Source organism: Tursiops truncatus, chromosome 6 (assembly GCF_011762595.2).
Source record: "Tursiops truncatus isolate mTurTru1 chromosome 6, mTurTru1.mat.Y, whole genome shotgun sequence".
Lineage (NCBI taxonomy): Eukaryota > Metazoa > Chordata > Mammalia > Artiodactyla > Delphinidae > Tursiops > Tursiops truncatus.
Genome location: NC_047039.1, coordinates 59,949,061 through 59,961,679, shown reverse-complemented (window position 1 = coordinate 59,961,679; position 12,619 = coordinate 59,949,061). Strand labels below are relative to the sequence as shown.

The window sequence follows — 12,619 nt, the reverse complement described above, 5'->3', positions numbered from 1 at the left end:
TCCCCAGATTTGAATCTGTGGCCTGATGAGCTGGAGTGACCTGATGGGACATCCTCAAGAAACTTCTAGACTCTGAACAAGAATCCCTTGGCCTGCAGAGCTTGTTGTGTGCACTTTTCAAATGCCTTTGTGTGAGCCAGCACTTTAATCTGGAGACTGCAGCAAGACTAGGCAGCACCTGCCAAGGTGTACTTACAGAAGTCAGGCAGCCACCCCTCCACTGATCCGGGCTCTCACTCCTGCAGCCCGTGGCTCCAATCACACACTACTGCAGTTTAGAAAAAGACCACACCGGATGCTGGACCCCAGTGAGTGTCCTCAGGCTCTTTGTTGCTTCTGGACGGGAAACAAAAGGAATTATTTCCCCCTAAGTTTCCAAAGTGATTTCCAGAAGCAGAGACCAGTGGAAATTTCCAGTTACAGAAGTGGACAGATTGCCAGTAGAGATACTTTTATCTGTAGTTTCCTCTGGTTACTGGACAAGCCTATTGAGACTGCGAGCTCACAGACAGGGCTTTATACAAAGTCAAGCCATAATTGACATGTTTTATGACTTACAGGAATCTTGAAAGCATCTGAGTTGTTCTAATGAAGTATTTAAGCATTTAAGTACACAGAGTGGCCAACTACAAATTGTGGAAAAAAGCCATTGAGTATTATTTGTGAGGTCTGAATCACAAAGCATTGGTTTTAACCTGTAATGGCACCATATTGAATGGTGCTTTTTTTTTTTTTTAATTACATCCTTCCTTCAAAAAATTCTGTCTCCTTAACCTCAGAAGCCAATGATACACATTTTAAATTTTGGCATGCTAATATGCTACTTCTGCAAAGATTTCAGATGAGTAGCCATGATGATCAAAGCTCCAGACTAAGTCTCCTTTCCTAGCCCTCTATATGACTTTAAACTTAACCTTTCAGTGGCTCAGTTTCTAGGTCTGTGATACGGTGATACTCACAAGCTGAGGCCTTTGATGTCAGCACTAGAAATCCTGTGAGATCCCATTATGGGTGTGTCAAGGAGGAGGGTAACTGGACATGGTGACATCGGGCTAATCATGTTAAATTTGGTCTTTGTGCTGGGACCACAAAGCTCAGGACATTAATTGACCCCTAAACTATCCAAATGTAAACATTATCAAGCATAACAGATGGATGAGTGGGCCTGAAGCAAACTCTTTAACTGGTGTACAGACTAATTTTAGGTTTATGGGAATGAAGTGGTGTGAAAGTGAGTAACACACAAATAATATAACATCTCAGTTTCTTCTATAGACATCAAAGAATGCCGTTGAAGAATAAAACTCAATTGTTTATTCTTCAGCGTGTTCTGATGTCCTACTTTTGGCTAAGTGATTTCCTCAGGGCCCATCCAGGTCAGTAGGTTTAATGTTCCGTCAGGCCAGTTGGCTCCCATAGGTTTAAAAGCCTTTGAGGCACACTCGGATGCCCTCTTCAGAAGGGCAGGGTCCCATGGTTTGGTCTGGGGTCCCTGCTGGAGAAGCAGCACCTCCTAAGGCTGCAGAGATCAGAGCAGGCAGGCAAGGCCTTCTCCCTGAAGAAGCAAGTCTCTCCATCCTGGGCCCCACCTCCCCACAGATGTGTGGCTGGCATGCTGCATCCTTGGGTGGTAATATTTAACTCTATTAGGAACCCGGTGGCATAATGATTTCTGTCAAAATACCACCATCTTTAGTCCTAGATTGGGGCTATTTTCTAAAATACCAAATAGGGACAGGGCTGCCTACCTCCAATACCCCAAAATTCAGCGTTCTTTGGGGAAGAAGACCATTAGGCATTGTGTCCTAGCAGGAGGAACGTTCTACACTACAGCCTACAGTCATAATGTCTAACATTTACCAAGTACTTACTACATGCCCGATATTGTTTAGCGTTCTATACATGTCATTGGAATGCGTTCTCTCAAAACCCTCTGAAAAAGGCACTATTTATGTCTCTATTTTAAAGATAAGGAAACTGAGGCACAGAGAAGAAATTTGGTTAAGGCTGCCTGTTTAGTTTGGAAGGGATAGAGCTAGGGCAGTGAAACCATATTCATTATACCCCACCATGTGTCCTGATTTCCTACCCAATGGGACTTTAAGGTGGGATTTTACTGGTTACATACACCATGTGGTCTTTTTTTGCTGGCCTAGGATTAATTTCACTCTTACTTATTCCAAAGAGGCACTACAGGAGGGTGGGTGGAGAAGAGGCTCTGACATGAGAGAGTCCAACTCCGACTCAACTATATATGAATCATACAACTTTGCATGTATCATTTGATCTCTCTAACCATCCGTTTCCTTATCTAAAAGATGAATACAGTCGTCCCTTGGTATCTGCAGGGGATTGGCTCCAGGACCCCCTCAGATACCAAGTCTGTGGATGTTCAAGTCCCTTATATAAAATAGTGCTGTATTTTTGTATAACCTATGCACATCCTCCCACATATTTTAAATCATCTCCAGATTACTTATAATACCCAATGAATGTAAATGCTTAAGTGAATAGCTGTAAATACAAAGTAAATGCTATGTAATAGTTGCTGGTACATGGCAAATTCAAGTTATGCTTTTTGGAACTTCCTTCAATTTTTTTTTCTAATATTTTCAGTCCTCAGTTGGTTGACTTCCTAGATGTGGAACCTGTGGATATGAGGGGCCAGCTGTAATATAAGAAAGGTTGTTAACATCTTCCTTTATCAGGCACTTAGCTTATACAGCACATGGTAAATACCTGTTAAATAACAAGTATCATTGGTAATCCCTGATGTACCAGCCACTATTTCTTGCCAAACAGGCAGTGTCGTGACACTATTAAGCTAATCTGTCTGCAGGATATTTCTCCTGAATCCTAGCCCTAAGGGAGAAGTGAGTTATGCTCCAAGGATTTCCAGCCAAGGGGTTTTTTGTCCCCAGGCTCTTCTGTACGTGCCGAATTCTCCAGCTAAGTCAGAGGGCTCACCAGTTCTCCAGTATGCCTTGTGCTGTCCCCTTCACCTGGAACATCTCCTTTCTGGGACCTCAATTCTCCCTTGCAAAACCCTATCTGTCCGTCAGATGCCAGCTCTGCCAGTGAATATTTTCTGTTTTTCTCCAGTTGAATATGAGCTCTCTTTACTCTGGGCAGAGCAGTGTTTTCTTTGTCCCTCTCTAAAGCAGTTATCTTTTTCAGTTTTGAATCATGAGGATTTGAGCACATTTTATATCTTCCCCTTAGACTATAAGCTCCTGGAGGACAAGAAGAGAGTGAGATTTTGTCATTCCTGCAGCATCTTTTATGTGATAGATGCCTCATGCATGATTGGCTCTGAGACTCATTATAATATTAGAGAAAATGGCTACACTTAACATTCTTACTTATTATGACCTTACTATGATTGGCTGAAAAGTATATTATGGCAATCCTCAAAACAAAAGAGCTAGATGAGTTCTAAGTCTTTTTTTGAAAAAGTACCTTCTACAAAGAAAGCAAAAATAGCATTTGGGAGAGTTTGAGGAATTGAGAAAGATCAAACAAACAAAAATCACCTATGATCTCATCATCCAAGCACAAGTATTTTCATTTTTGTTGTTGGCATTTGCTCTTTGTCCAGACACGTACATAATTTTGGCTATTGTTGTTAGCATGTCATTTTCTGTCCTTTTTTTCAAATTTGTCGCTGTGTATAAGTTCACAGCTATGTGGCTGACTAGTCTTCCTAATTATTTTTAATGGCTGCATGGCTTACAGATCCATGATGAACTGGAACTGGGCCCAAACTCCGCTTATCACCTGATCACTCTAAACCCCTATTTTGACCACTGGACCACAGTGGTATTTGGGATTCCTAAGAATTAGTGTCATTTCAGAGCAGTGTTTTGGAATTCCTGAAAAGTTTGGGTATTTCCATTTCCCCCAGTGCACAGACCCCTTAGTAAATGACTTTACATTCCTTTGGGGATGGCTTGGAGGAGGATCTATGCCAATTATTTGCGACATTGTTGCACAGTCCTTTCTTAAGGGGTCCAATTCTCCTCTTCATCCAGGAGCTTCAGATCTGGCCATCATGAGGTTAATTGTTTATCATTATAGATAACTTTCAAGCCATGTGCCAGACATTGTTCTATTTGCTTTACACGTATCACCTCATTTAAACTTCACAATTCAATGAAATAGAGACAATTAATGTCTCTATTTTACCCGCAAGCAAACTAAAGCCCAGTGAAATTAAACAAATTGCTCATGTCACGTAGCAGAGCAAGATCTTAAAGATTCTGCAAGCCAGCCATGGTCCTAGACCTGTAACACAGTCAAGCTCTCATCGTGTGGTATTTTGTAATTACATATGTGTTTGGTTTTCTCCAAAAGCCTGCATTGTACCTAGGAACAGGAACTGGATTTTTATTCATTTATGTAGTCCCAGAACCCAATACAATAATTGGCACATAGAAGATACTTGACAAATACTGTGGAATTGAATTGAAGGCAAATGCATGGAGTCTAGGAAAGAGAGGCCAATGTGGAAAAGTGTGATGGTGAATCCCAAGCACATCCAGCGGAAAGGGGTCCCCGTCCCTCCAGCACATGCATTGCTACCACCTGTCTGGTCTATCCCTCCAGTGGTGATGGATGCATCCGATTCACATAGCTTGATGACATCAGCCATTAAAATCATCCCAGCCACCGTCCCCCCTTCCTACCCCATCCTGATTCTCTGGTTACTGAGCAAACTGATTATAATTTGACTTTTCATATAGATTCTGTATGGGAATAGAATGTTCTGAAGCAATTTCTGATCTGCACATTAATAGTATTTCTTATTATAGAAAAGTCCTAGGAATTTGGTTAGCATGATCCAGTTTTTTAGTCTGATTCTGAGTGTCCTGACAAAATCAGTTTTCTGGACCTTTAAGGTAAGACCTTGGTGATGCCAATAAGAAATTTTTTTCTGTAAGGATGCTTATGCTGGTCATCAGCTGCATCTTGTCTATAACTGTGTATTCTCAAAAGCAGGCTCCACTTAGGAGAAGAAACTCAAAGACAGCAGCATGTTTTCTGCTCATTTCTGTTTGTTCTATAAAAATAGAATTCCATTTTAAAGCAGAACAGCTGCAAGAAGTACAGAGGAAGCAACTAATGCCTGAAATTTTGTGTTGTGCAGATTGAAGTGGAATATAATCAGGCTGCTGGTCAAATCAGGCAACATGCCAGTGTCTCAGTTCTCCTTGCTTTAAAATTCAAAAAATGAAAGGCTCAAACTTACAGGTCATTTAAATTTTAAATCAAAGCAAAACTTAAGTGGGCCTTTTAAATCATTACATTGGCAAAAGCTTTTTAAATTTATAACGCATAATGCTCCAGAACACGTTAAATTCATAGTCTCATAAGTTGTTAGTGGTCATATAAATCAGTACAATTGTTTTTGGAAGGTTATTTGTCTATAGAACAGAGGTCTTACAGTTTGTCATACCATTTGTTCGAGGAATTCTACAGTATGTAAATCTACTCTAATCTGAGAAAATAGCCAAAAAATATAGAAAAAGTTATAGACATGGAGAGGTTCATTGTAAATATAAATATATATTTTTTTAAAAGCTTTGCCATAACACTGAAAGAAAAAAGAAACATACAAAATTCTATACTTGCTTAGATTACTCTTAAGTTTTAAAAAAATGAACTCAAAAAAAAAAGTGCTTGGATATATAGCAAGAATCATGTCAAGATTCATACTTTTACCCAAAAATACCATTCCAAGGATTTTCTTAAAGGAAATCCATAGACTAAAGTGAAATAGGTATTATATGAAAAAGTACATTACAGTGTTATCTATGGCCCCAAACTGGAACTAATCTGTCAAACAAAACAGAAGTGAATTAGTCATAGTGATTGGTATTTGCATTACAGACTAAATAGTAAGCTAGTCATAAAAATGACAGTTATAAAGATTATATAGAAATATGAAATAATTATATATATATTTTTTTTTAGTACGCGGACCTCTCACTGTTGTGGCCTCTCCCGTTGCGGAGCACAGGCTCTGGATGCGCAGGCTCAGCGGCCATGGCTTACGGGCCTAGCCGCTCCGCGGCATGTGGGATCTTTCCGGACCAGGGCACGAACCCGTGTCCTCTGCGTCGGCAGGCGGACTCTCAACCACTGCACCACCAGGGAAACCCATATGATATAATTTTAAGTAGAAAAATAGTTTCTATACAGTGAGCACTTACCATGAGCCTGTCACTATGTTGCTCATTTTATACACATTATCTCTTTTCGTGCTGACAGAACCTGAAGAGTAGGTAGAGTGCTATGCTCAGCGACAGAAGAAAATTGAGACAAAGTTGCTTAGTAATTTTCCCTAGTTCACAGAGTTCATACAGCAGGTATTCAAACCTAAGCTAACTGATATCAAAGCCATTTCTCCTTATCCAACATGCTATAAAAGCCCTAGACACCTGAAGATAATAAGCAAACGTTAATATAAAATATATATGGAGAGAGAGAGAAAAAAATCAGAGTGGAGCAATGGTGTGGGTGGTCTTATAATAACTGGTTCCTTTCTATTACAATGTTAAGTCCAAACAAACAAACAAAAAAGTAAATAAATAAAATTTTAAAAGTGAGAATGATACAAAAGGCTGGAAAGAAGTATACTAAAGTATTAATAGGGTTTTGTTAAAGAGGTAGGGTTTGGTGTAATTTCCCCCTTTTCTCTATTTTACAAGATTTTTTGGTAATGTATAGTACTTTTGTAAAATATTTTAAGTGCTCACTTCAGCAGCACATATGCTAAAATTGGAAAGATTCAGAGAAGGTTAGCATGGCCCCTGCACATGGATGACACACAATTTCATGAAACATTTCATATATAGATCAATATCAATATATATCGATATATATCTATATGTCCTCTGTGATATGGAATCCAGAGCTCTGTAAAGCTTATTGATCATTGAAACACTGTGATGTTCAGAAACAGCAGTGGTATTCCTGGCAGTATAAGTGTTATTAGGAATACAGTATATCTGTCATTCCTTTCAAAAATTCTGTGGGTTAATTTCCACAGAATCCTTTTTTATTTTTAAAGGTTTGAGAAGAAAATCTAAAAGCTCATGTTCCTTCCTTCTTTTTCTTCCTTCCTCACCTTTGCTTTCTTCACTGTAAAATTAGTATGGTGATAACAGTAACCTGCTCTGTTGATGTGATGAGTATATGGGCAATTTTTATTTTCATTATATTCTTCCTGTGTTTGAAAGGTTTTGAAAAACATATTTAACAATTTTAACCTAAAAAATAATCTTTAAACTTAATTTTTTAATTATTAAATTTAAATTAAATTCAAAAGATTTTTTAATATTTTGAAATTTTAGAAATTCAGTGTTTATTGAAAATCAAAATGTGGCACAAATACCAAGTATAATGGTATTTTGGGAAAAATTCTTATATGCGCTACTCGTGTTTTTCCTCTTTCTGGTACATGCTTTCACCTGTGTTTTAAAGAGACTCTAAAGAGAAACTAAAAGGAAAGTTTACTAAGTGAAAGTTTGAGCAGGTTCTGGGGTTGCCACCATACTGCCTGCTTCATTGAATGTCACATGGGCCTCTGCACACAATGCATGACTGGGCTGTGACAGAGCACATGACACACATGTGACAGGACGGGCTGCTCACGTCCTTTCCAAATAATGCTCTGGGGAGTAGTCCTCAAGAACCACTCTCCTAAAAGCAGAAAATTCAGGGGTGGGGAGCAAGAGGGGTCTTCCCAAAAACACAAAAACTTTTCTGAGTGTTCTAAAAATGAAGGGAAGAAGAACAGTGAGTACTAGATGTTAAAATGTGACATTTGAAAGCTGTTAGGAAAAATGCCAGGCTGACAGTCTCCAGCTATATCCCCCAGAGTCAAAATGAAAAGTGCAAACCCAGGCTGACAGAGGCCCTACTTTTCTGAGTGTTCATCGGTGAGATGGGGAATTCATCGGACTACCTGGAAAGCATCTCCTCCCTTTCTGAGCTGCTGAGCATTAAGGTTTAATCCCCAGGATCTATCAGATTCTGTCTTGGAAGTTTGAACCCCAGTCAGCATTGTATGAGATGTTGTGAGAGATACAAAGTCTATATTAGGTATGCTTCACCCTGGGGAATTTATAGGAAGTGGGAGGAATACATCACACACAGGAAAAGTTATGTAAAAAACAACGCCACGTAAAATTGTCTTTTTAATTTTTAAAAAAATTTTATTGGAGTATAGTTTGCTTTACAATGTTGTATTAGTTTCTGCTGTACGGCAAAGTGAATCAGCTATGTGCATACATATATCCCCTCTTTTTTAGATTTCCTTTCCATTTAGGTCACCACAGAGCACTGAGTAGAGTTCCCTGTGCTATACAGCAAGTTCTCATTAGTTATCTATTTTATACATAGTAGTGTATATATGTCAATTCCAATCTCCCAATTCATCCCACCCCCACTCCCCCCTTGATATCCATAAGTTTGTTCTCTACATCTGTGTCTATTTCTGCTTTGCAGATAAGTTCATCTATACCATTTTTCTAGATTCCACATATAAGCAATATTATATGATATTTGTTTTTCTCTTTCTGACGTACTTCACTCTGTAATGAGTGGAACAGATCATAAGACAAAGGAATTCAGAGTGGGTGTAGGAATTCAGAGCTCCCATGGGAGGGAGAAGAACAAGAGACCGGGGTGGGGGGCGGTGATGAGGAATGCACAGGGCCTGGAGGATTTTCCATGATGGGTAGGGAGTAGCTAAGTCATGGGGGCAGGGATGATATTAAAAAACCACCAACTTGCTCAGCAGTGGCCCTGGCTGATCAGAATGGATACTGGTCCAAATGCTGGAAAACATCCTGGAAGCTCCTTGCTGAGCCAGGAGTTACTTCTGTAGTTGTTAGATTGTGGGAATATCAGGGGGGTCCTGGAGGAGCAGGGAGTCCTGGGACATGGCCAGGGTGGTGCTGGGGCACTCAGGGTGCTTGAGGCAGTGGCTATTTTCTATTCACTTCTATCCACTACAATCATGCAACCATACCTGTGAGTATCTGCTGAAAATCAGCCTTGAATGAGGGCAAATGGTATAACAAGAACATTTACAACTTGCTTTTGCATATGGTATTTCATTTGATCTACCTATCTCTCAGCCTATCTATCTATCTACCCATCTGTCTAACTAGCCATCTATCTGTGTCTCTCTGTCTGTGAAACCAAACTCAGTGTCCCTGGGTGCTGGACACTCAGCTAGGTACCAAGTTGAGGAGCCTGTCCAGAGTTGCAGTTGTCACATGGGCCTTTCATTTATTTTACCACTGATTTAGTGTAAGCACTGTACTAGGCACTAGGGATACAGAGGTAGTAGAACATCATCCCTGTCCTCAAGGGGCTTGCAGGTCACAGAAACCCCCTTTCGAACCTTTTACACAGGTGATAACGTATGCAAAAAGAAGAGATGTCACAAGATGATTAAAATGGGGAAAGCAGCGTGGATATGTGTGGGTGGAGCAGCCCATGAAGGGCCTTTACCCTGGTGATGATGCCAACCCCTTTAGTCACTAAGGGCAGTGGCCAGAACCTGCTGGTTTGGCCAATGGGGGGCACCAAACCAAGGGAGGGAAAAGTAATTCTGTAAGGACTGGAAGGAAGTCAAACACAACCTCTCAGCCAAGTGTTGGGGCCATGAATTTTTGCTGCAAGGTCTTATGTTTTCTGGAAGTCATTTACAGAATTAAGTAGGAGTCACCCTGGGCAATACTGGTAAGGGCGAAGAGCTAGAATTCTCAGAAACTTTCTTTTGGAGCCTGAGACAGAAGAAGGCAGATGAGAGAAATAGCGTGCTGTGGTGGTTCTCAGACTTTTAATCTCAAAACACTGAAGGATAATTCAACACTCTCCATTAGTAACAGCAGCTGACTTGTGCAGACATTCACAACCATTAGGGGTACATGGCAGAATACTGTAGGGAAGTGGGAAATGGGATGTAATTTCATAAAGTTACCTAGTTGAGTCTACATGTCTATATTTACAACCAGCCTTGAGGCTCAGAAGTAGAGGCCTGAGTTGAAGGCAGCTCTGCCACTAACCAGCTACATCATCAGAGGCAGTTCACTCTCTCTCAGCCTTAGTTTCTTCATATATAAAATAATGAATCTTAACTGGCAGCATTATTGAAGGGATTCAAGATAATAAACTAGGGACTTCCCTGGTGGTCCAGTGGCTAAGACTCTGCACTCCCAATGCAGGGGGCCCAGGTTCGATCCCTGGTCAGGGAACTAGATCCCACATGCTGCAACTAAGAGTTCTCATGCCACAACTAAAGACCCCGCATGCCGCAACGAAGATCCCGCATGCCGCAACTAAGACCCGGTGCAGCCAAATAAATAAATAAATAAACATTAAAAAAAAAATACACTGAAGTTCCTATCACAGTTAGTATATAGCCATAGAGCCAGAGCTTAATGAATGATTAACTACTAGTATAAGTAATTTGTCTTAAAAGCCGTATTGGGAGATAACAGAGTCTGCTCAGCCAGCCATCATGAAGAAGTGAAAATCCTGGGATTTGCAGGAAATACACTCTTAACAGTAAATGCCCTCTGTAATGAGGTATAGCAGCTTAGACTTGAGGGTAAATATTTCATTAAATGTTAATTGCTATAAAAAGAAAGATGGGTGCAGAAATGGGGAGAAGATGCTATTTCAAAGCTAGCAGATTTTTTTTTTAGTTGTTCTAGAAGGAAGATTTTAAATTTGCATTTGAGATTGATTATTTCAGGGTAAAAAGATTAATAATTTTTTTAATCACATAAATGTAAAACCAGTTCCTGATCTGGAACAGGAAGGTTGAGACCATTCATTCCTTTATTCACTCAACAAATATTTATTGAGCACTTGCTACATATATTACAAAAGGTACTGTACATAAAAGGCACTGATTATGCAAAAAGGTTGCCTTTACTGTGAGTAGAATTGCAGCCCTGAACCTGCATTTCCTTGGGGTCTGGGAAGAGGAGTCATGGTTAATGGACTCTTGTCTGTAGGAAACTTGATCCCTCCCACATGGCAGCAGGAAAGGCACTGAGGGAGAGATACCCTTCCTTTGAGATGAGGGGAGGAGATGTTGTGGAGAGCCCAGTCTGATATTTCTTTTTATGCATTGTCTTTTTCTTTCTCCTTCAGTAAAGTTATATTAAATGTTGCAGTCTGTTCTCTGTTGTGGAGATGGGCTATGCTTGGGGCTCCAGGTGGTTGACTGAAATAAGCATTCTTTGGGAATTCCCAGAAGTGTTGGGGGAGGAGAAGTCAGGGACTGGCTTTCTTGCAGTCACGTGAGAGGTGAAGCTCAGGTATTTGGGCATTAATGAGAGGTGTGATTCTTTGAAGGCAGGACATCACTGTTATACATTGGTCCTTGTGGGCAGCTTGAATGATCCTCACAAAGCAACTGGACACATTCCCATGACAGCAAGCCACTGGGCACAGTTTCCAAGAACATCAAGCCAGAGCAACTCACTCTCCACTAACTCACATAACATGAAACATGCAAGTTACTTCACATGCTGGGGTACAAATGTCCTGAGCATGTGGACTAGAGATTGCTCATCCAAAGCTATTTCCTTTTATTCCTCTCTTATTCTTTCTTACCTACCATCCGTGCTTCTCCCAAGCTCCCTCTTGGGCCCTGTTGCCCAAGTGAAAGCAAAGAAGCAATTAACACTTATGGAAATCTGCTATGCTAAACACTGCATGTGCTGTTCTGCATAAACTGTGTCATTTAACCCTTACAACAATTTGGCAAGATAGGTAAGATTATCCCCTTTTTCTGATGAGAAACGGAAGCTGAGAGTCCTATGTCCAAAGTAACACAACCAACAAGTAGGTAAGAGTTCTGGGGTCCAAGTACAGGTTTATGTAACTACAAAGTTCTTTACACCAACCACAAAGGAAAATGTATTTTGGGGACGAAACATAATTAAAAAGAAAAATGCATTGGGAGAAATGCTTTCTGCTTCCAAGCAAACGTAAGTAATTGCCCATCAGTGGACATTGACCTCCAGTTGTAACTGAAACCTGAGATGCAGAAGGGCCAGGTTCAGACTCTTCCTCTCCACTTAGAAAACTGTCACAGAGGAAAAAGAAGTGGTGAAAGGCAGTTTCAGACAGATCATGACAAAGTCGACTAAGTTTTCTTGGGTGATAGGAGTAAAGAGGCCATATCTATCTGTCCTGGGGAATCAAACAGTTGCCTAGAACGTTAATACAAATCTGTTGTTTAAAACACAAGTTGTTTTATACATCTGGCCTCCAAAATTTAAGCTTAAAAAAATATCCCTCATTCATGCAAAATCATGTTGACATATAAAGGCACATCTGTGGTCTACAGTTTGATCATTCATAGCCCTCTTATAAAGCACTGACCACACAAGCCTTCACAGACCAGTAACAGTTGGTGGGTGGGCACAGATGCACGGATCACACTTTGACAGCACTGATACTTTCACTTTCAGCTACAACAGCCTTACCATGGGTTACTTCTAAGAAAAACCTAACCATTTGAACCTCAACACGGTCTCCGTGTATCAAATAATTGCAAATTACTTCTTTCTTCTTTCTCTTTTTG

The 12,619-nt window shown here is 40.3% G+C and overlaps 1 protein-coding gene and 2 non-coding genes across 12 annotated transcripts in view; all 3 read left to right on the top strand.

Annotated features, from left to right (window-relative positions):
- The window catches only part of PDCD1LG2 (programmed cell death 1 ligand 2), a 95,196-nt gene that overhangs the window by 60,332 nt on the left and 22,245 nt on the right, over positions 1 to 12,619 (top strand). For 2 of the 10 annotated variants that reach the window (XM_019934809.3, XM_019934810.3), the window contains one exon: positions 8 to 1,319. The exons of 7 other annotated variants lie outside the window; for them this stretch is intronic. In XM_019934809.3, coding sequence (XP_019790368.1) covers position 8 — 1 coding nt within the window. In that variant the 3' untranslated portion in view covers positions 9 to 1,319. Of the gene's footprint in view, positions 1 to 7; positions 1,320 to 5,973; positions 11,198 to 12,619 lie in introns of those variants that run through there. One more of the 10 variants, XM_073806136.1, reaches the window with a different exon arrangement.
- Positions 6,751 to 6,857, top strand: LOC117312886 (U6 spliceosomal RNA). Its single transcript, XR_004527290.1, has one exon. It is a non-coding gene; the product is annotated as a U6 spliceosomal RNA (small nuclear RNA).
- TRNAG-CCC (transfer RNA glycine (anticodon CCC)) lies at positions 10,199 to 10,271 on the top strand. The gene has a single exon. It is a non-coding gene; the product is annotated as a tRNA-Gly (tRNA).